The sequence below is a fragment of the Amphibalanus amphitrite genome, unplaced genomic scaffold (genome assembly GCF_019059575.1).
Source record: "Amphibalanus amphitrite isolate SeventyFive unplaced genomic scaffold, NRLGWU_Aamphi_draft 000489F_arrow, whole genome shotgun sequence".
In the NCBI taxonomy this organism is placed as follows: Eukaryota; Metazoa; Arthropoda; class Thecostraca; order Balanomorpha; family Balanidae; genus Amphibalanus; species Amphibalanus amphitrite.
In genome coordinates, this window is record NW_024881983.1 from 197,616 (window position 1) to 221,974 (window position 24,359).

Here is a 24,359-nt window from a genome sequence, read left to right on the forward strand (position 1 = left end):
GTGGAACTTACTTGAGCTGTGCGGAATAGGGAAGGTGCAATTGACATGGCTAAGACCAAAATGGCAAGATTTTCAAGATCAATGACAGTAAATTTAAAAAAAGAAATTGAATAGCATGAAAGAAATGTATAAAGGCTTGTTTTTGAAGCCAAACGTGCAAAGTTTGCATGGTTGCGAACCCGAACAAACTTGCTGTCATAAGATTGTGCCACTGAGCTCAGCAAGTCATGCTGCCAATATTGAAGGAAAAGAAAATAATAGTAATGTTGTAAAATGTAAATGAATCCATAACTGTTGTGTGTGCACTGTGCTGATATTGAATGCATGTGTATCTTGCATGCATGAGTCATGCAGGGATCATGTTAAAACTGGCTGTAAGTATTGTGAGTTAGTTTTGCAAAATTGTGGAGGCACCAGGCAAATTGCGGCCGAAATGTTATTTGTTCACCTCAGCGCTGAAATTTCTGCTCACAGAGTTTTCAGATCATGCGCCGAAATGTTCATGCAGCCCATCCGTTACACTGGTCATGTTGACAGTGACAAGGATTTTTTCCCATTCTCATGTTGAAATACAATAATAATTCACGTAGCTTGATTTTAGCTTATGTTTTTCATGCCAGTTCCTAGATTAAAGCAGCCAATATTTTCTGTCATGTGAGAAATATAATAACAATATGCACAATTGCAGGCTGTGGCATGTTGTAAGGTTTTCCTTGTTTATTGCTGAGGTTTTTCCAGTCTCTGCTGCAAAAACGGTGATGAATCCACCATCGTCCGACGGTTTCGATGACGCCAATCATCGGCGAGTGTTGCTGTGATGGCCGACCTGACTGAGCGCTCAGCGGCAGCCGCCGTCGCCAATAACGACAGTGAGGACACCTCCGAGTCGGACGGAGACGCCGCCGCTGACGACTTCACCGTGCTGGACGAGGTGGAGCGCTCGAGCCGACAGACCGTGCACCGCGTGCGCTGCCCGACTGGCTGGCGCACCTGCAGCCGATTGGCGACCGGCGGCCGGCGCCGGCCAATCTGCCGGCGCTCTGCCCCGAGCTGCGCGCCCGGCTGGCCGCCGAGGGCATCGAACAGGTGTTCCTGGTGCAGGTGACCGTGCTGCCCGAGCTGCTGGCGGCCGCAGAGTCGCCACTGCCACCGGCCGACCTCTGAGTCTCGGCGCCGGCCGGCCGCTCGGTGCCCGCCGTGTTCCGCCAGTACGACGCCGACACGCCGCTCTGCGTCCAGCTGCTGGGTGGAGACACAGTGGCACGAGGGGGCGCCAACTGGTGGCGGTGGGGCCGCGCGGCCCGGCCTCCCTGGCTGATCGTGGTGAGCACTCCCGGCTGGCTGATGGATCACATAACCAGCGCCGAGGGCTTCTCGCTACCGCACCTGCGCTACCTGGTGATCGACGAAGCCGACCGGGTGATCGAGATGGCCGAGACGGGCTGGCTGAAAGCGGTGGAGCGGGTGGCGGCGGCCACGGCCCGCCGCCCTGCATCGCCGGCCGGCTGACGGCCGCCGCCGTCTGCGCGCCTCACCTGCCGCTTCAGAAGCTGCCATTCTTGGCCACCCTGTCACAGAACCCGGAGGCCGGAGAAGCTGGAGCGAATGTCGCTGTTCCAGCCGCGACTGCTGGTGGTCGGAACGGCGGCCGCCGCCGTCGCACTGCCCGGTCAGTTCGTCGGCAGGTTCACCACGCCGGCCGAGCTGAGCGAGTCGTTCAACGTGGTGGCGCCGCAGCCGCTGAAGCCGCTGCTGATGCACCATTTGTTCCGACAGCCCGACTGGCGACGCTCGCTCGTGTTGGTCAACTGGAACGAGGTGGCGCACCAGCTGGAGCTACCGCTGTCTGTGCTGGGCGCGCGCGTGACTGAGTTCTGTGGGGTAGTGCCGGCGTGCCGGCGGCGGCGCGCGCTAGCTGAGATGGCCGCGCTGGTGTGCTCGAGGCTATAGCGCGCGGTATTGACGTGGACGCCGTGGACGCGGTCGTGTCGTACGACATCCCGGCGCGGTTGAAGACGTACACTGCGTGCGTCGGACGGCGCGCATCCGCCGGGCCGGCCAGGCGGTCAAGCTAATGTTGGAGCGGCAGCGCAGCAATTTCCAGCGGCTGATGGTGCAGGCGAGCGGCCGGGTGCGGGAGACGCTGGCGCTGCTGGACGAGCTACGAGCTGCGCCAGTACGAGGCGACCTACGTCAGTGGATTTCCACACTAGCTTCTAGTGGATCGCTGTTGTTTTTTATGCTCATTGCTCATGATTTATTTACATTTTAGAAATATTGCAATGAAATAGATGTATGCCTTGTCATCAGCCTAGAAAAGTTAAAGTAAGTAAAGCGTTTTAGTTGCATAATGTATGTTTGTTCATGAACACGGATTTAACATGTCCTAACTCCCAAACATTTCGATATTAGACCAATCGAAAGGCTTAGACGATCATTTGGGGCGTAGCCAGACGGCTCGGCTGGGTGTGAAAGCCGGCGACCAAGGTGGTGACCACCCGATCATAATGCACAGCGGTCTCCGTCGGACGATTGTGTCCGCGCGCAACGAATGATCTGGGCACACGCAGAGGAGTTCGGCAGGACTCTCCACTGAGCGGTACTGGGCGCAGTCGAACGACGGTCGACGACGCTAGCGCAGGTATTGTTAATTTGTTACGACTTACGAGCCGGACCAGTGTAGCGGGCCTGGAGCAAATATTCTTTGCTGTGTGGCGTTCCTTCTGCTCGACCGGGCCCGGCAAACGGGGCCTGCATATCGGCTAAAACCACCTAGCCGGGCAGTCTGACCTCCACCTCGCCGAAGCGGAGCGAACGACGTACCCTCAGCCCTGCAATGACCGCGCTGCAGCAGTTAATCTGGGTAGGTATTTTCCTAAGGTAAGACACTCGCCTTTGCACAATGCTTTACATATATAGGCTAGGCCTTGGCGAGTTCGTTAGCCCTCTTACTCCCGCTAGAAGGTGCTAATGCAGTGCACGCGAAGCTGCCTCGTAGCACCGCAGTTCAACTTCAATCGCTCGGCAGCGGAACTGTCCGTCGTCCGTCCAGCTGCAGGTGGCGTCTCTGGGAGCAATGCTGACCGCTTATTTGCCGCTCTTTTGAAAGCTAGGAAAGAGGTGCGGCTCCCGGATCTGTCGGGAGCGGGACTCATAGGCGGCGGAACGGGTAGGGCACCGGGGCACCGTGCCCCCCTTTGATTTTGACATTTTAATATTAGCCCTATGGGCGTTGCATGGAAAGAATGGGACCAAAAGTCGGCAGCGTCCCCTTAATTGAAAGTGTTCCGCTGCCACTGGAGTGGGTCTCATCTAGTCCCCACCTCATAGCTGGAGGTCCACACATTGCGTTCTCGGTCTACACGATGATTTTCTACAAGGTGCGACTAAAAACAGACAAAAAGGTACATAACAAGTTGAAGGTATTGTAAAAATTAATATAATAGGCTGACAGGAAAAAAGATCCATCTTAAATTTGCCTTAAATGCAAGCTTCCTTACGTCACCTTTATGAATGACGTACCTACGTTTACAATTTGGTAGTTTTGTATTGATTGGCTTTTGCTGGGCACCAGAATGTTAATATAGATATGAAAGTTTATAATGCTCTACTTTGTTGTTATTACTCTTGAAAATAATGTAATAATTTACGATTATAATATTTCGAAATGTATATAGCATTTGCATTAGAAATCACGCTTCAATTTGATTGAAAACATGCTTTAAATGATTTCTTAATCTCCTTGACATATCGTAATTTGATATCGTAACAGAATATCAGCTGACTACCGGCGACAAATAATTTCCGTCCGAAGTCGGCTGGAATTTTTTGTTGGTGAAACTCGTGGCTGTGTGGCGTCTATTTTTTCGGCTGGATATTTTATTTCGGCGGCCGGCTGGTATTTTTTGGTAAAACTGGCCTTAGATATATAATCAGTCGTATTTTAGTTCCATGGTTTTGACCGTCCCATTTCTAGCAACAGTGATAACAAATGATGAATGCGTCCCACTATAGCAATAACATGTTCTGCGTTCTCTATAGTATCATAAGTCATAACTATATGTACTGGATGCTTCGCGGTCTTGGATATAATTAGAAACGCATTTCAAGCTGAAATTTTGCCTACCACCCCGGGGTATATTGCGAGATCCATCCATTTCAAGCCAGCTAACATCGCCCTTTAGCCCTCTTTTGAGCACCACGTGCCTCTGTAATCGCAGTTTTGCACAGAAATAGACAAACATAGTCGTTTTCTGGCTCATGCTAACATGATTTAGCCTCCAGGGCATGAGCTTTAGAAGGCCTTTGATTTAATAATTAAATACATGGCTCTCATTGTTTAGTTACTGTAAGTACAGTGCAGGGACTTTCATCATCTTTTCGCAGTGTCGGGCGGCCAACTGGGCATGTTGAATGAGTGTCCAGCGGTCACCAGGTCTTTTCTGGACCAAATACCAGCCGATGGTATGCCGCTGTTCCCCCGATGTCACGCTCTCTGCTCTGGTCAGCTGGTGAACATGCCAGCACCGGTGCTGTAGGAACACCGTGACGCTGGTGGCGCCGTTGGCTAGCTCGGTTTTGGTCCGTCTGTGTGAATCGGCTATATGTTCGTAAAGTGACGTCGGTGATGTGGGCAACAGGAATGTGGGTTTTATGTTGCTTTCTGTTTTCGGCTCTGTGCTCGGTGAACTGTGAATCGTTCTGTGGTCGTAGTGAAGTGGCTGATGTGGGTGACAGGGATGAGCGATGGCGGGGCTAGGGAGCATGAGTGTCGGGTACGGCACCGGAACTATCTAGAGTCACGAGAAAGAAATGGCCACGGCAGGATGCTAGCCGACGTTAACCGTTGACCTATAGCACATTATTATACGTGCACACATAGAACAAAGCTTAACCGGAAGTTTTTCGCATCTGCTTGTTGGAAGCTCTAGAAATGGAAGAAGAAGGTCAATAAATACACAGTTCCGACACAACAATTGCACAGTCCTTATTTGTAGTTCCTTCTGAAGGCAGTGAGGCGCGGTCCCTTCCTCGACGCGAACCCACTGCACCTCCCGGTGCGGAGGGTTCGGGGAGGCATTCAACCACTCCCAGGAATGTTTGGGGGAGGCCAGACACAGGTCGTTGGTACGGAAATAGACGCGCCTGCGTGATGAATCGGGTCCCAGTTTGTTTTGGCGCGCCCGGCTGCTCAGAGTGTGAGTGCAGTGAGCTCGAAATGTGACTGATCTCGGGGAGAACGTCAATGAACGGTGCTTTCAATAGGACAGTCGTATAAAGGAGTATATTGATTGACCCCTCGCCTGGTTAGGGAGATTAGGAGATTGTTGCCCTTAGCTTTTGTGTAATGGGCATTCGGCGTACAAGTTAATACGGATCACCGTGCTGAAACTTTAACCGCTCAATTTGGTATCCCAAAAATTTTGGTAAAAATGTCGATCGATCTAGGCAGAAGACGGTATGACGCTTACTTAAAGATTTGCAATTTCTCAGTGGTTATATGGTGTGTGTTTGTGCCACGCCCCATATGTTTTAGTTATTGAAAATGCGATGTGCGTAAATGTTTTGAACGAACCTTCCTCGCACTTTGTGTCTACTCAGTTCCTATTTATTAGACGTACATAGCCGCAGAACATTTTGCTTTTCTTGAGGACAGTCCAATTGTTGATCTGATCCGCTTGTGACTTGCTCTTTATTTATCGTAAATTAGCCGGAACGAGAAGAAATTAACTGTCCCGGGTCCTGGAAATTACCCGATCTCTGATAATGTAACGGGAGCGGAAGTTGCATCAGTCTCCTCTCCGGTCGTCTGAGAGCACCACGCGTGCTTCATGTCGCGGTTGCACCACCGTGGACATATGTCAACGAATGTCTGCCGCGGAGACACCCAATTTCAACCCTGCAACCGCGACCTATCGAGATTGGTTTGGTGTCTTTCAGAATGCATTGTGTCTGGCATTTCCCACATCAATTCGGTAGGGGTTTCGTAAGGTTTGGAGACGAAATACCTGCAGACAATTTTGCGTGTTACGGACTGATTTGCCACCTGATAACTGAGCGGTGTGCTATGAGCACAGGTGGCCTACTCTAGACGTGTCTCAATCGAGATGACTACTTAGGCCGTCCCAGGACACTAAAAGCCCACGTAGTTAGCTGGTTGGCTCATAGTTGCGCTGATACCGGCTGAGGTTTGAGGTATACTGAGACTATATTTTTTGTAGGCTCGGACTTATTTGAAAACTCGCTTCTAACTATAGCCTGCGTTTTTTTTTTGTGATGTGGCACTGAGACTTCGTTGTTGTGAAATGAATCGTGAAACGATTTTTTTCTTTCTTGTTTATTGGTACTTACTATATTTATTCTTCACTTCATAGTAGAATTATTTACCGCCATGTATTGCTTTTTGTTTTAAGCTTTGGTCTATGCTTGTTTTCTTTGTCTTCAACAAACTCCCAAAAATTAACCAGGGTGGCTGCCTAAATGAAGGATTTGGATGTAACTGAGTGCAGATGACCATCCTCCTGACTGCTCACCTCTGACCGGCTGACCTCTGACTACTGACCTCTGACTGCTAACCTCTGATCGACTGACCTCTGACTGCTGCCCTCTGTTGCAGGTGGTCGTCTCTGCTTCCAGCTCTGACCTCCACTCGCCATGCTGACCGTGTGGGGACCCCTGACGCCGCTCCTCATCCTGCTCCTGGTGGCTCAGAGCGCCGCAGGAGCTGAGGCGCACAGCGTGGAGCCCGTGATGCGGTCTTCGCACGGCCGCTGCCTCACCAACATCGAAGGTCAGTGGACGGGGGCACCGCGGCTGGGCGGGGGGCACCGCAAGGAGGCTGAGGTCCTGCCAGTTTCTTTAGACTGGGGTGCCGCCACTGGACAGGGGGCACCGTAAGGAAGATGAGGTCCAGGCCAGCATATGTTATGTTTTTAATCGACGCGTTTACTCGTATATACCGACCGAATTCCGAGGTGAGGTGTGTTTCCAAATATTGCTTCCCTTGGAGACTTTTGCTACCATTGCATGCGCAGTAGGTATCCAATATTTATTGGTGTCGCCATTGTATGCGGTTGTTATTATGAACTTCCTTTGCGCGCAGCTTTTGTCACTTTTGTCGTATTTGCGATGCAGTTTGGTACGCATAATCCTAAAGCATCGTCTTAATTCACGTGTTTTTTATCCTGATCTTCTTGTTCTTCGTAAGCGAGCGATGATGACGGCAAGAGTAACTGAGAAAGAGAACGAGAAAGAGAAAGAGGAAAAAGAGAAAGACACAGCGAGAGAGAGAGAGAGAGAGAGAGAGAGAGAGAGAGAGAGAGAGAGAGAGAGAGAGAGAGAGAGAGAGAGAGAGAGAGAGAGAGAGAAAAAAAAAATAGAGCCCCGCTCCTCGCAGAGCCCCGCTCGCCCCGGGGGCGGTGCCGTGACGGCCGGACGGCCGGACGGAGCAGCGTCTTTGTGCCCTATCGACCCCTGCCGGTCGTTTATGGCGGGTCACGGGGCTCGTCGGCCGGGTCGCAGAGCTCGTCACTCGGGACACGGGGTGCCACTGGGCACTACGGTGACACGGGGCGCCGCCGCCTCGTGTAGCAGTGATTTACAGAGCGGTGCCCGCTCCTGTTATCGTAAAACCGAGACGTCTGGGGGAGGAGGAGGAGGGGAGACGTCTGGCGGGTGTGGCGGCATGTGTCGCAGTCAGGCGATATTAGGGGCTTCTTCGGGCGACGACCGCCGGAGACGTAGGACCCCGGTTGAGCAGCTGAACCGGTGTTCCAACCCGCTCGCTTATTCTAGGAAGTGTGACTGAAGAGTACGATGACGCATATTACTAATGCGGCGATACTGCGTCACGCAGGTCACGTACTTACGTCACATTTTACCACGTGCGTCGCGTCGCACATATGGTGCGTGACGCTCGCCCTCGTAATGCGTCAGCCATATCGTCGCGTTCGACAGCCGCGAGGTGCTGTATGGATTCTGAATACCGTTTAATGGACGGGCTTTGCGAGGTCAGACCGCGGCGCCGTTTTTACGCCATCGGCGCGGCTGCAGCAGCGTGCTACAGGGTAAACACCGGGGCTCTGACGGGCGGCGCCGGTCGAAAGGTCGCCGATTCCACTGGCCGGCACTCGCAGCGGCACCCGGCTCCCGCGGCCGGTGCAGCAGCGGCAGACCGCTGGCGTCAGTTGACCTTTGACGTGCCAAGAGAATGTCCCCACCTGTAGGTGTTGTCGCAGCGAGCCACCTGTCCTTAGGCATCCGACACCAAGCGAAATGGACGGGCCGCATTTTGGAGTCCTAGTGCATGCAAATTAACTACTAATTATTGCCGCATTATTGCTTCTCTGGCACTTGCAGCTGCATGCACCGATGACCTCCACAGTCCGAACGCCCTGAGCCCCAAGTGGTCATCATCATAATCGCACTGGTAGCTGGGGACCCCTTGATGGTTTTGCAAATGATACGCCGCCTGCATATTTTACTGGGAATGCATGGTCAGTGCAAATGCACTTACGGTGCACGGCTCAGGGCATAAGATGTTCGCATGTATCGATGTGCAACGAGTGCTGTATGCTGGTTGTACCCTATGGCTCATGTAGCGCCCGCAGATGACTCATAACTTTTGATCGTCTCATTGCTGCACTATCCGACACAAAAAGGCTCTTTTTTGTCAGCATATTTGTCCAAGTAGAAGGCATAGAGTAGCACTAGACGGTGCCATGTGCCCAGGAATGCATTTTGTTCATTTCTGTCAAAATGATTTGAATCTTGTAACTTTGCACCTTACCAGTAGGTTATGAGTTGGGGACTGCACTTTGCTCATGCACATCAAAATATCTTGCAACTATGTATGTAATTAGTAATTACTAAATAGTCACTTTATACGTAAGGAGACCATCTCTATCGAAGTTTTATTGAATGCATTTTTTCAGTTACATGTCGAGAGATTCAACGGATTGTTCAACCACTCAGCATAGTCCATAAAACAATAACCTCGATGTTATTGCAAGCTTATAAATGTTTCTATTAATAAATCGGCAATAATGTTACCCCAGAAGCATCACTGGCCGGACTTTTGATCGTCAAACTCATAGGCGTCACAGGTGTAACGTGCGTCATAGGTCTGGATCTTTCCCTTATATGATAGGCCGGCACGGCACGAAAGGCAGTGGCCTGCGTGCGCGCCATTCAGACGCTGAACTGCATACTCATGCGTCTTATCTGTGCCATACTCTTGCATGACTCAGGTAGAAGTCGCGGTCAGTCACTTGACCAGAGGTCACCATTGAGGACAGGGGCGTAGGCAGGGGGGGGGCCACTGGGCCATGGCCCCCCCCTTGGGCGCCGAAGGCGCCCTTTGCGATTGGAGGGCGCCGAAGGCGCCCTCCAATCGCAAATGCAATTGTGATATAATCGAATCGAAAAACAATCGCGACTGGAGGGCGCCCTCCAATCGCGAATGTGTTTACAGGGAAAATACGGATGGAGGGCGCCCTCGGAGGACGCCCATTCCAAATACGCCCTCCAAATACGGTTGGAGGGCTCCCTCGGGCGCCCTCCAACCACATTTGTAGGCTGTAGCTCTCTAAGCGTAACGGTGGTCGCCTATGTAAGCCGCTGTCCTGTAAATAAACGCCCTCTCACCCGAAGGCGCCCTCCTGTAGGTCGCCACCCTGCTACACATTGCCGCCCTTCTGCTGATCGGCGTCCTCATAATTATTGGCGCTCTCCTACCTATTGAGCCCTCATGTGAAATTTTGAAGGCCGCCTTTCTCCCTTTTGGCACCCTCTTGTTCAGTGCCGCCCTCCTACCTATTGGTTCCCTAGTCCTTCCTGTTGAATGTTAATCGGGGCCCTTCTCCTATTGGGGCCCTCGTGTAGATCGCCGCCCTCCTAACCACTGGCACCCTCCTGTTGATCACCGCCCTCCTATCCACTGGCACCTTCCTGTTGACCAGCGCCCTCCGCACAGACGCCCTCCTGTTCGTGTCATCCTCTTGAGCAAAGGCGCCCTCCTCACCATTGCCACCCCCATTTTAATCGTCACCCTTCCGCTCATTGGCGACTTCCAGTTGATGACCGCCCTCCCACCTATTGGCGACCTCTTGTTGATCGCCACCCTCCTATTGGTGCTCTCCTGTTCCTCGCCACCCTCTTACCTGGTGGCGCCCTCCTGTTGATTGTTGATCGGCGCCCTCCTACCTATTGGTGCCCTCCTGTTGATCGCTGCCCTTCTATCCATTGGCGCCCTCCTGCTGCTCGCCAACTTCCTACCTATCGGTGCCCTACTGTCGAAACTCGGGATGTTGATCGGGGCTCTTCTACCTATTAGTGCCCTCCTGTGGATCGCAGCCCTTCTACCTATTGGCAACATCCGTTGATCGCTGCCCTCCTATCATTTATTTACTCCTTTGGCATGTTTTTCAACTTAGTCGTTCTATTGCACATAGTTGATGTCTTGCCTGTGAAAACTGCCACAAATGAACGTGCATTCAGCACAATGAATGAAGTATCTATACCTACCAAAACTATCTACGCTCTACGATGCATAAAACACGTCTTTGGTCTTAACGGATTGATCCTACTTTACGTGCATCATGGCATCTATATGGATTACGATTAAGTATTGTCAACAGGTTCGGGCGCAACAGCAGGCATCTGAAGTTTCGGTGATTGAAACTGGTTATGTGGGTACACTGTGTGTATGCATCTGTGAGAAGGCTATGAAGGCTGGTCTGAGGTAATTTGGATGATGTTTACGCATCTCGCGCTCCGGTATCAATCCGATACGGTGATCTGGTGCGTAGATATGCCACCGCCAATAAACTTTTATACATCGACACCCATGAGCCAAGCTTTCTGTACAGTTTGTGTGGCAGCGGCCCGACCAAACCTTAGGTATTTTTTACACCTTCAAATTTGGTAAAAGAGCGAGAGGAGCTTTGAACAGTGATCGTATAAAAGGCGTGCCTAAAAAGCGGAGGAAAAGGTTGTTTTCAAAAATTTCGCGCGCCTTCGGCGCAGCATTTCAAGAACACTTGACCTTTTGTGACCTGGAGTATAATGAATACACACGATGCAAAATCAATGCAGCACGACCTATACGAGGTTACGCAAAAAAAAAAAACTGGTGGCATGGTAAAAAACGCCTCCCAACCCCCCAACCCCCATTGAGCGATTTTTTTATCTCGCGACCGTATGGCGCCCTCCTTGGGTGAGGTGGCGCCCTCCAAACCCTTGGCCCCCCCCTTCGCGATTTTCTAAATACGCCGCTGATTGAGGAAAACAGAATGCAACGCACGACCACCCCAAATAAGACTCTGGTTTGGTGGTTACCTTGTCTCACAAGTCACAATCCAATTTTGCATAAAGGCTTATATGCAAAATTGGTTATATCCTCGGCTTGCGTAGGTACACTAAATGCGTCCAACCGGCTCACCTGACAGAGCCCCGCCGATCGGACAGACGTGCGTCGCCCACGCCCTGCCGTCGGCGGCGGCTGGCCGGACCTTTGTCGACACTTGTCGAGGTGTGTCGGCAGCGGTTCGGCCGAGCCGTCGCGTCAGCGCGTGGGGCAGCCGCCGGCCGGCCCGCGCAGACGCCGCGCTCGAAGGTCGCCGGGTCGTGCGGCGCGCGTGCGACCCCCGTACGGAGCCCCGCGCGCCGCGTCGGCCCCACCCGCCGCTGCCAGTTGTGTTTATGGTCGAATGCTTGGTCGGCGCGCCGGACGCCTCTGCTGAGAGCCGCGACACGGCGGCCGGCGGCGGACAGACCGCTGCTGACCGACAATGGTGGAGAAGTCCCCAAAATTCACTGAAAAATTGCAATAGTTGCTAGCCAAAAATGTAACTTGTAAAAGACTGATTTCAATATGAGGTGATATTCGAAATGAATGCGTGTGAAATCATGATATGCTCCGTTGATTAGCTGAAGTACCACGATTTCAAGCGTGCAAACCACGCTAAGCTTGGCCAGATTTCACGGAACAGCTACGGTGGTCTGTGTGTCAGAAGTCACCCAGCAAATGATTCAAAACATATTTCGTGCCAATGATGGTCACAACAAGCTGCTCAGGAATTGCGAGCGACATAGAACAGACGATTCCCTAATAACCGATATTCATACGAGGTCGAAGTGGAGTTGACGCCGAAAACGGATCACGCTATAAATAAATTGGCGATTGATGAGTGAATGATCATTTATTATTCAGAATATCGGTGGGTTGCGTGTCACGTGATGGTGGTCCACTGGAACGGGATCAACTACAGTAGCGTTCCGTAAAATGTTGCCCCTGGCTGCTCGTTTGCGCCGTGCTTCGCCTCCGTCTTCGTTCGGCGGCGACGCCATTTCATCTCCGCAGTTGGAACGGAGAGCTGTGATAATGACGTTTCCGAAAGCCAACAATCACTGCTGTATCATTGGCTCCTGCATCTGACGTCGTTAGTTCTTATGGCGAAACAAGAAACAGCTCGGAAACGGCCCTGACGTCTGTCCGTCGGATGGAAAGATTTTAAATTGAGTTATAAAACCCCGACTGCAGTATGATTTCCCTAATAGTCCATAAAGTATCAGCTTTCTGCGTCGTAATAAACAATTCGAAGATCACATTGCCTTCGTGAGCATGACGTCGACATTATAAGTATCATGTCGACCCCACCTCATGTTCGCTAGAGACGCCTCTGGGATTTGATAAACACTCTTTGATGGTCGGCTGGGATCTTCGAGGTCGTGTCGGTAGCACGAGCTGCAGGCGGCGGATCATTATGCTGCGGGCTTGTCCAGAGCTGTCGGAGCGACTTGGCTCCGTCGCGCACCGCTGCAGATTTGATGTCGCTGTGCGTTTGTCACTATAACACTCATGATGTTTGTGTGGTACCTATTGATGGACCACGATTTATAGTTGTGACTCGATGGAAGACGCCCCTCGCGCAGCTGAGACTGACCCTGGGGCAAGGGGGAGGGGTCGACCGGATGTTATGGTCTGGACTGCCCCTCGTCCACCCCTGCCCCTCCCCTCCCCATTCCCAACTGACCCGCGGCGCAGAAATGTGCAGTACTGTGCACTAATGGAGTGCCCCTCCCCATCCGAGAAGGCTTGTGGCGTAATTGAAACATGTCTGGCGTCGTAGGACTGTATGAATGCGGAGTTCTGGTAAGAATATGCGCAGTACGTTGCAGGAGGAGAATGCTATGTTACATAAACTGAGCTGAAAAGTGTCGTTATATTTCGTTTCTCAATGAGAATGAACTCTTAGAAAATATTTAACCTTTCTTGTTCAACGGACACGGGATACTTATTGCAGGTGTACACGCTGTGGCATTTCCGATCTCAATAATCTCATGATTCAACGGTTCATTATCAATGACACTGGTTTGTGGGAAAGAAAAAATGACATCCTTTGTGGGCACCGATCGTGGTCCTTCCGTGTTGATGGGTCTACTACCCAGTGGGTGGGTCTGATCTGATCCCCTCACCAGCACGTGCTGGGTCCGGCGTCCCAAACCTTTCCGTGGCCGTGGTAGTTGTCTCTCACGGTCCATGGCTGCCTCACCGTTCTTCACTGTCGCCGCTCTCTCACTCTCTCTCTCTCTCTCTCTCTCTCTCTCTCTCTCTCTCTCTCTCTCTCTCTCTCTCTCTCTCTCTCTCTCTCTCTCTCTCTCTCTCTCTCTCTCTCTCTCTCTCTCTCTCTCACACTCTCTCTCACTCCTTCACTCCTGGCCTTGCTCTGTGATCTCCACTAACAACCGTCCTCTTCGCCAACCGTCCTCCTTCTCAACAACCGTCCTTCTCCTCAACAACCGTCCTCCTCCTCTTTCCCCTCCCTCCTCCATCGATAGACCCAATTATCCGCCACACTGTCCGGATTCCCGGCTTCGGCCATGTCGTTTGTCACAGGCTGCTGGACCACCACCTAGTAGTTGGCTTCGCTGTCACCTCTGCGCTCACTGTTGTCTGTGTGCTGCAAGGCTCGGAGACAGGAAAGGGAATAGGTCAACCAACAAGCCACATGCCACGGAGGCCATTAACTATCGAAGAACAATTTAATGCGGTCTCAACGCTACTTTGCACTTCAGTGGCATTGTATGTCAAGAGTGGCTGTCTCCTGGGTCCACGCCTCTAATGGTACTGTCTTAGAGCGCTCTCTGCTAGCTTGCAACAGGACGGGACTACTTTTGGTAACAAATGGTACGCGTTCGACACTGCAAGACTCGCCAAAGTGCGTCACATTCGTCGCTGTTGATGGTCGCCTGCCGGCTGCCAATACCGCTCGCTGGCGTTTAATGCGAGCCAAACCAAGAACCATACTGGTCAGGAGTCAGAGCCGTGTGGGCGGTAATCGGGGCCCACGGCTTCCGCGCTGCTCTGATTTCGTCAACCCATGGGTAGTGAGAAAGGTTAGTGGAGTATAAGGAGACTAGACTGTTCCGTCCTTTTGGTACCTACTGTATAGAGGTGACCCGGGCTTTGAGAGGGGGCCCACGAGTGTGTCCCTTCTGGTACTGATCGTGGGTTGAGAGCGGGGCCCACCCGAGCGGGGGAAGAGGATTCAGCAATCAGCAGCCTGCGCCGGCGACTGGGCGACCCCGATCTGACCCCGATCTGACCCCGTGTCGGTGGTCCCCGATGACCGCAGCAGACCGCCCCGGGCTGATAAATGACCGGCCCACCTCCGGGTTAGTCGGGCTGTGCAGGCGGGGATTGCGGTCTGCGGGGTACTGTTATGGATCACAACAGGTATACTTCCGACTGCGCAGTGGTAGCTGATAAACGGCGGTCACTGGTAATCGTTTAATTCTGGTTTATATTTCAGAATACATTTCTGCGTATAGACAGCAATTTTAATCTCTTTTCCTCAAAGTCGTCTTAAAATTGTCTATCATTATGGAGTTGTTGTTTGTTAAATTATGCTATCAACAAGATGGTAACCACGAAACACGATATATCGGCTCTGACTACCGAGCACGTAGGTCGGTGATCGACATAGCATTTGCATGGACGGCTGATGGGAATGCGGGCAATGATGTGTTGGATATGCAGGCATTAATTGCGGCCTAGTCACTACTTAATTATCGGGTAACTCAAAGGCATATGCACTGCAGGTTATGCGTGACTTTGATCATTTATTTGTACCTTCCCAGTGTCCGTACTGCCCTCTTAGGTCTACAGAGTACAGCCCCTGCAAACTGCGTGGTAGGTTTTCTTTTTTCGACAATAACGAGAATAACGCGAATACCATGCTATCGGTCACTCGGAAATCGTAACAGTAAGACGCGTGAGACTCCGTACCTTAGGTTGGCATCATCACCGTATTCATTTTCCATCTAGTTCGGCAACAAAACCCAAAAGTTTATATTTGCCCCCAAAACAAACTTTTGCATTTTGTTGCCACACAAGGCGTATAGTTTGTTTAGTGATAGACCTAATCGAAGGAGTGGAGCATGGCGCATCTATGTGCAATGAGTTCCGATCGACTGATAGCATAGCCTTTGAGCTATTATCGGTTTTGTCGAAAAAAAGAATACCTACCGGCTACCACGCAGTCTGCTGAGGGCTGTACATATGTACATATATTACGTCAATTTTAAAACATATCTTTGCTCGTGATCTGTTGTAATGCCTAATAAAATTTTGATTTCATACGGAAGCTGATATTTTGATAAAAATGTTATGCATTACAGTATAAGAACAAACAATGCATATTAAAACAATATAGTGTGATCACTTCAGTTCATAATAACTATTATTATCTAACAATTATCGTTTAGCTAATGAAAAACAGCAAATCATTTATTGCCATTTTTAATGTGAAAGCAAGTGTCATTGCACAACAATCTGTTTTTGTTGTTTTTTTTCCTGGCAAAACTATTCCTCGCTACTCCTTAGCTCAGTGGGCCAGGATTTGACAGCAGAACTGCAGCCTTTTTGTGTTTCCACTGGGCGACCTCGCGGGTCGTGTCTGGAATGGTTAGTTCACCTTGATAAAAGGTGTGCCTCGAAACCGACCGTGTGTATAAATAACGTATGAGTTCAAAGAAGCATGACAGTGCTGAAAATGTGCCTTATAGGTCTTTATTTATTTTGAGAAGTTGTATCAAGAGATCAAAACTACAACATTCTACATATATAAGGACCACGATGCCCATATGTTTAGCCAGCTTGTCGCAAATGCTTGCTCGTTGCGTGCCTTTGCTCATGTAACCTATGTACTGCTGCCGTTACAATAATCGATTACCGGATGTCACCCTGTCAGCCGTCACATTCACGGCTCAGCAGTTGAACTGTCTATAATGTGTAGTGCATCTTTGCTCTCAGTCTACGAATAATGCTCACTTCTTCCTTTTCGCTCAATTATCCCTGGCCTGGCCTGGCGCGGATGTACAGCTTTTCGCAACAGAAGGCAGCAGAGCTGCAGGGTGGCCTGACATCATCTGATTCTGGTCTCTTCCATTCATATTGATGGGTTTGCTCAGATGCAAGCAGTGATCACATCTCATGAAACTGTTCAATTGCATCGGGGCGTTACATGCGGCCGGAAAAGTGTCTCGCGGGGGCAGCCTCCGGAAAATTGTCTCGTGGGTGGCTAACACCCACGAGACAGTGCCACCTGTCGCGGAGCAGCCGCCCGTGACAGTGATATTTTTTTTTTCTGGCAGAATAATTTATTTACACATAAAGAAGACACAACACACGTCGCACACACAGATTGACACTTAGAATGAGTCCACAACTTAACACTGAGTACACACAAAAGCAGTTGGCAATAGACACACCTATGTAGATAATAGACAATGACATTACAGGTACGTCCGGGTATGCCTCAGCCCGTCCCGCACTGGGCTGGGACGGGGCTGTTGGCCCCCGCCCGCGCCGCCTCGCACCTACGTGCGTCTACCCACGCGAGGCGGCGCCCCCTGACCACCGGCCCGCCAAGCGCGGGCCACAGGCGGTCCGCGCGACGGGCCGGCGGCCCGGCCTGCCCTGCATATGCAGGGGGCCGGGCACGGGTTAGCCCGGATGGGGTAGGGCGGGGGCCACGGATCGCACGAGGCGATGCTCGCTCGTTACGCATTTCGCGCAATCGCGCCTAATCGGTGCAGCCCGGTACAAGGGACCGGGTTATAAGTTCACGCGTGTCAGAACAATACACAATTCCCCTCAGCATCAAATACCTTATGCCACTTCTTAATTACATCTTCTACGACATTATTTTTCTTTTCGATCAACATCTCTGCTTTGAATTCTTGTTTGAGGATGTGTTTGAATGTTTCAATATCTATATTATCACCTACATGTTGCCCTAGTTTGCAATTTATTATATAATTCTTACACAGGAGAATTATAAGGTTAACAACAGAAGGCGCATCACATATTCCAAGTAACATATTTTCGCTAGATGTTTGACGATCAGAAAGATTAAAGGAACGTTTTAAAGCACCAACGATTATCACCCAAAGGTTTTCAACGTCTTCGCAGTCGCAGAAAAAGTGTTGTAATGTGTCCACGGCGAAACATTTCAAACAGAGTGGGCTACCAGCTATCCCCCTCGTACATAGGAATTTCCTGGTGGGAATGTACCGATGAATAATCCTATAATGAAGTGACTGTAATCTAGTAGATTTTGTACAATTATATGGGATCATGTAAATTTTACTCCAGTTAGCAACGCGTGCACCTTCTTCCGTCCATTTAATTTCCGCTCTAGGTTGATGTTTGTCGATCAGTCTCTTATAATAGTGATGACTTCTGCAGTGTTCCAACATGACTTTAGACGAATTACTACCTAGAAAGAAAATGTTTTCTTTGTCCTCCGACGTGGCCACACTAAGTGGGTTACCTTTAATCATGTCTTTCCATTCCTTTGGGATTGACCTTCTCAAAGAGTTAATGGTGAGAAAGTCTACATTTAATCGTGGGAACTTTCTTAGAATCTGCGCGTAGTTCAAAAACTCGCCGTTATCGCCAACTAAGTCGTCAACGTATCGTATTCCACAACCGTACAGGGCTTTGTTGAATGTGTGTCTGTTGTTCACCTTAATTTTATCGTTGTGCCAGAGATTTTGCAGTCGGGCTTGAACGGCATTGTTTACTGGTGACGTATTTATGTTATGGAATATTGATATTATGTCTTTATAGAATTGAGGAACTTTCAGTTCTCTTAAATATGATTTGGCGTTGTTGCTCTTAAGAAGGTCAGTTATATTGAATTCCCCTAAACGGCGTTGTAAAATAATCCGCCATGGGGATTCGGAACAGAACGCCATTCTTTTAATCCAGGATAATTGTAAAGCTGTGTAGAAACAAAAAATATCTACAGCGTTTAGACCACCATTTCTAATCGTTTGCACTAATGTAGCTTTGGCCACTTTCGGGGGTCTGCCTCTCCAAAGAAAATTCATGAGCAGTCTCTGAAGTTCGTCCAAATCTGCCTTTTGAATAGTGGCACACATCGACAAGAAGACGATCTGGGAAGCTAGCAGGGTTTTTGACACCACGATTCGACCTTTAATCGTCAAACTACGTTGCGACCATGAATTTAATATACGCTTTACTTTAATGGTGATTGGTGCAATGTTGTCAGCGCCACACGGGCCTGACGCACAGAACCAAACTCCCAGAATTTTGATTTTTGGCACAGCTTCAATGGCATGAATGGATTCGAAAGCGTTCGACCGTTTACCGAGCCACATGAGCTTTGTTTTGTGGATGTTAAGTTCAAGTCCAGATGCCTGTTGGAATACTTTTATGACGTCTAAGGCCTGCTCGACAGAATCTTTGTTGCGGAGAAACAAAGTACTGTCGTCAGCATATTGACTGAGTTTAACTTCTTGACCACTGATCACAATGCCCTGAATATTCTGCATGGACCGTATCTTAATCGCTAACAACTCCACCGAGAGGATGAACAACAACCCGCTGAGAGGCGAGCCTTGAAACGTCCCTCTGGTACACGGGAACCAGTCAGAAGTATATCCATTATTGGAAACTGTGAGCTGAGCACCCGTGTACAGCAGCGTAATCCAAGATCGCAAGTTTGGTCCAAAGTTAAAGCTTTCGAGTGTGAATTGCAAAAAATCGTGTTCGATCGAATCGAAAGCATTTTTGTAATCTAATGCAAGTAGAATTCCATCTACGTCGTCTATTTTGCAATATTCTATAACATCTGACACCAGCCTTAGATTTTCACCGATATATCTGCCTTTTAGGAAGCCAGTTTGACTTTTATTGATCAGTTTATCTATCACTTTTTCAATTCTTAACGCAATCACTTTTGCCACCAGTTTATAAATAACATCAAGTAAGCAGATTGGCCTTTTGTTTTCCAACATTCTTTGGTCACCTTTTTTGGGGATTAACGTTAAAACACCTCTACGATGGGCCATAGGCGGCGGAACGATTTGAGACAAGGGGGGGGGCACCAGCTCAAGGGGCCAAACCTATGGTACCCCCAAATCCTGTTTTCTCATCGGATTTAGGCCACTTATTTTTCGTCACAGCCCTGACACGATGATTTTTTATTTTTTTTTTCTTTTTTTTTTACTAAACGAAAATGGCAGAACACCCCCATATGTGTGGTTAACTTTAAGCTGATCCTCAAGTACCTATGTGTTTGTCTCTTCCTTATTCTCGTTTGATAAATTCCATTAACCCTCGCCCGACGAGGGGGGTTGATGCAACCCCCCTAAAGTGTTTCGCAAATAACGTAAAAACGGCGGCGCGTAGCGCCGCCAAATTTGGCATACCCTCTGGGGCAACATTTTCGCACCTTTCCTGAAAATTTGAAGTCCCAGTCTTTTCAGGTCAGGTCACCAGGTCAGAAAAACCGGTACAAGGTCAGGGGAAAATTGGACTAGCTTAGCGGCAACTGAATTCCAAAGTTCACTAAAATTGGTAACAAAGTATACCATTCGATGCGCTCTGACGTCCTGAGTTCACTGGTGCTTTTATTTTTGCTCTATCTTTGCTAGGTAAAAAGTTATAAGCGAAAAACTTTTAACATGTTTAAGCAAAATTTTTGCATTCATACCCCAAAACTCCCTAAATATTGACTTAGAGTCACCAAACTTTCCCAGGGGCGAGATCTCCCATGGACCCACCTACCCTGTAAATTTGTCGTTTCTAATTATGGAAAAGGCCCTCGCCTGGCGAGGGTTAATCCTACATGTATCAAATTACCAAGAAGCCATTGCAGTACTAATCAGTGGCGAATCCCAGGGGGGAGGTCACATGGGTCATGACATTGGGCCTGGGGTCACCACATGCCTGCCAGGAGCACCACAGGCCTGACAGCCGACAGGGGCACCACAGGCCCGCCAGGGGTACCACAGGCCTAGCATGGGCACCACGAGCCTGTCAGTGGCACCACAGGCCTGTCAGGAGCACCATCGACCTAGCAAAAGCACTACAGGTCTTCCAGAGGCACCACAGACCTGCCAGGGGCAACAGAGGCCTGCCAGGGGTACTATCGGCTTCGCAGGGGAACCACCAGCCTCGCAAGGGCACCATGGGCCTGTCAAGGGCACCACAAGCCTGTCGTTGGCACTTTAGGATTGTCAGGGGCACCACAAACCTGTCAAGGGCACCTGCGTTCTAACAGGGGCACCACAGGCTCGCCAGGGGCACCACAGACCTGCCAAGGCCCAGGGACACCACAGGCCTAGCAAGGACACCACAGGCCTGTCAGGGGCACCACGGGCCTGTCAGGGCCCATGGGCACCTAAGTCATGTGCAGGGCCCACCGTGGGCTTGTCAGGGGGCAGGGTAGGGTAGGTAGGTACCACAATCTTTCCAGGGGCACCAGCGGCCTAGCAGGGGCACCAGTCATCACACGACTAACCAAAAATAAAGAAAATAGAAAACTGAAAATAGGGCACCACCAAAATTAAGTGGCCGAAATCCGTTGAGGTTTTCATTTTGGGTATAGGTAGGGGCACCACTTCGATTCATGACCCTTCCCTTGGAGTTTTCCCGAATCCGCTCCTGGTACTAATACATCAAATTTAAGGGGGGGCACCTTGCTATTGGTGCCCCCCTTGCAGAATTCAAGGGGGGGCACGGTGCCCCGGTGCCCCCCCCCCCGTTCCGCCGCCTATGCGATGGGCTATAAAAAACATTCCCTGGCTTCGCGCCTCATTTACATAATCAGTCAAAAGCTCACCTAGATCATCCCAGAACAGGGCGAAAAATTCTGCAGAAAACCCCGATATTCCTGAGGCTTTATTCAATGCCATTTTTGATAGGGCAACTCTTCCTTCTTCTTTTGTGATCGGTCCCTCACATGCTAGCTTTTCTACCTCAGACAGCCGTTCTGCGTTGTTATCAGGTACAAAATAACTATACTTATCGCGTCCTAATGATTTTGACTCGTAAAGATTTCTGTAATAATCGGCGCATGCATTTAAGATTGCTTTATTGCCCCTAACTGTGCTACCGTCTATCTCCTTAATCGCGGTGATATTCTTTTGCGCGGCTCGTTGTTCCACCATTCGAGTAAAGTACTTTGTTGACTTTTCGCCCTCTTCTATCCACTTTGCTCGTGAAGCAATAATAGCCGATTTTCCCCTTTCTTGTTTAATCTCTTCCAATCGGCTGCGTGTACTTACATATTCACTTCTCACCTGCTCACATGGTGCCTGCGCCAATTTGGCATCTAAGTCACATAATTTGTTATAAATTGCGTTCTCTTCCTTTCTTATCTCGCGAGCTAATGTTCTGCTACGCTTAATTGAAATTACTCTGATTCTACTAAGCATCATTTCCACTAAAATACCCTTATGCATATCGTCATCATATTCTCCTATCTTATTAACGGCTTTTCTTATCTCATCTTTTACTGATCTAACATAAATGTCATCTTTCAATAGGTTGTTATTAAATCTCCATATTCCGGGTCCACGTGGCTCGACTGACATATCAATGCTCAACACGACGAAATTATGGTCACTAAGCAGCCCCGCTTCAATCTTGGCCTTAACCGAGTTATACTGTACTAAGCTAGAGCCAACGAATATGTAATCGATGCGTGACTGCTGTAGCGGTGTCACTCGTCGCCATGTATGCTGTCTGCTTGCTGGATGCTGAGCTCGCCAGCAATCCTGAAGTGAAAACTCATCTATTATGTCGCGCAGCTTTGTAGAGGCTCGTGATTTTTTGAACGCTGTACTATCCGTATCCAGTGGATCAAGCTTTATATTAAAGTCACCTGCCAAAAGTACCTTGTGGCTGTTATAGCACAGTAGCAGCTCTCTGACCGTGTCAAGAAATTTACATTTATGGTCTTGGTTGTCATTGGCTGGTCCATAGACACCAATGATTGGCACATTACAATCCCGTAACACGATTTCGGCGACCGCGAATCGACCTTTATCGTCTATCTGACTCGCATTAACGTTAAATGCGAATCCGGGAGGAAACAATATGGCAACACCGGCCTGGCCCGATTCAGAACCGTGAGAAAATATCATTTTGCCCTTCCATTCAGTTTTCCATCCAAATTCCATACTTGGTCTTGAATGCGTCTCCTGTAACACAATGATGTTTTTCGAATATGCAATTCTGAGATGCCGGAAAATTGATCTTCTCTTTATGCGGTCCCGAAGACCGCGAACATTAAATGTAACAATGGACAAATTAAGAAGGCTTTGTCTATCTTCTTCCATTACACAGGTGAACTATGAACTTCCAAAAAATGAATCTTAAGCTGACCTTCAACGGCATAAGGTATCCCATGCTCAATCCTATCAAGTTCGCAACATCTCCGCAACGGCACAGTAGCCGATGCAACTGAAGTTCTAGATCATTGCAGCATCTGATTGAACACTTCATGTTTTCGGTCAATATGCGCCTCCGTGGCTTATAGGCATTAGCTTTTCTGATGAAAATTATCCCGTCCTGACACTCTGAATCCAGTTCACAGTAAAACAAGTAAACACTTCCCACCCCAACCAAAAACCCCTCATCTGGCGCCCCGAACTGAACAGGCGCACCCATACACCGAGCCTGTCGGAGTGTACCCCCGGGCGGCGAGCGGCCGGTCAGCCGACGGGGTGCTGCTATGTGCGACCGGAACACGCACGTTGCCTAATACACGATATTGACGGAGTCAGTACGACCGAGCTGCGGTATTCTACATACTCGTAGTCAGCTGTCCCTCTCACTTATTAACAGCCGCTAGCAAAGACCTGCAACCCGAACCGCTCGATACTGGACCAAAACCTGCCGCTGTACTGCAGCTTTTTACCTTAGACCACTCAAAAGAAAAAAAACTTGGTAGGTACACGAAACATTACGCATCTTAACTCTATTAAGAAAACCAATCAACACACCGCACGGTTAAAAAGGATAACGAAGCAAGGCGGAACTCTATATATACCTCACGCAACTGGCAACGACGACCGGTCTGCGATCGCGACGTCAGCGAGACCTGACGCAATTCATAGGGCTTACCGAGTTTCACATAGGTCCACCGACGCGACAGGGAAGCCGAGTGTCTACCCGCTCTCATCGGTCGGCGCCGACACCGACGCGGAGACCGCGGCGGACGACCGCACCGCACCAGACGCGGGCGGGGACGGGGCAGCAGCCGGAGCGACCGCGGCAGCCGGAACAGACGGCGCCGCCGGAGCGACCGCGGCCTCCGGAACAGATGAGGCAGTCGAAGCGGCCGGAGCAGACGCAGCAGCCGAAGCCGCCGCCGGCGCACGCACGGCATGCCCCCCGCCCCCGCGCGGCGCCGGCTCCAACGAGGTCACGGCGCCCCCGCCACCGGCACCAGCGCGCGGCCCGCCGGAGCGACCGGCCGGCACGCGACCCGCCGAGGCCGAATCGGGCTCTCTCTATCGTCTGGAGGTTTCGAAAGATGCTCTCCAGAGATGGCGCTAGTAAATTTGGCTGACATGACGTCATGCTAAAAAGTGATGGATTTTGTGAGAGCAAATGTAATAAAAGTTGAAAATTTTGTACTTTTGCTTAATTAAGAAAAAATAAATATACAATTGTTCAAAACAGCGTTTTCCTCATTCATCCTTCATTGTTTTAAGAGGAATATAGACAATTTAAATATTTTTTCTTGACCGCAATTCGCACACGCACTAAATTAAAAGCTGGAGTTTTGTGCGTTCGTAAATTGTGATTTGAGAAAATAAATTGACAATTATCTTTTGCACTTTTGCTTTACAATCATTTTTCAATGCAGATGAATGCATAAATTATTCAAAAATAGGCATATCTTTGAAATATTATGATTTTCCACAAGCAAATTTTCCCAAAAACTTGAACTACTTACAACTGACGAACGCATCCAATAATCTGGATGTCTTAGGATGAGTTCGTCATTTTTTCCCAAGGAAATACGATACAG

General features: G+C 49.7%; 1 protein-coding gene across 1 annotated transcript in view; it reads left to right on the top strand.

The window, feature by feature from the left end:
* Positions 1 to 24,359, top strand: part of LOC122392510 (receptor-type guanylate cyclase gcy-5-like) — an 88,862-nt gene that overhangs the window by 34,182 nt on the left and 30,321 nt on the right. The window contains exon 3 of the mRNA XM_043387436.1: positions 6,617 to 6,790. Coding sequence (XP_043243371.1) covers positions 6,655 to 6,790 — 136 coding nt within the window. The 5' untranslated portion in view covers positions 6,617 to 6,654. The remainder of the gene's footprint in view (positions 1 to 6,616; positions 6,791 to 24,359) is intronic.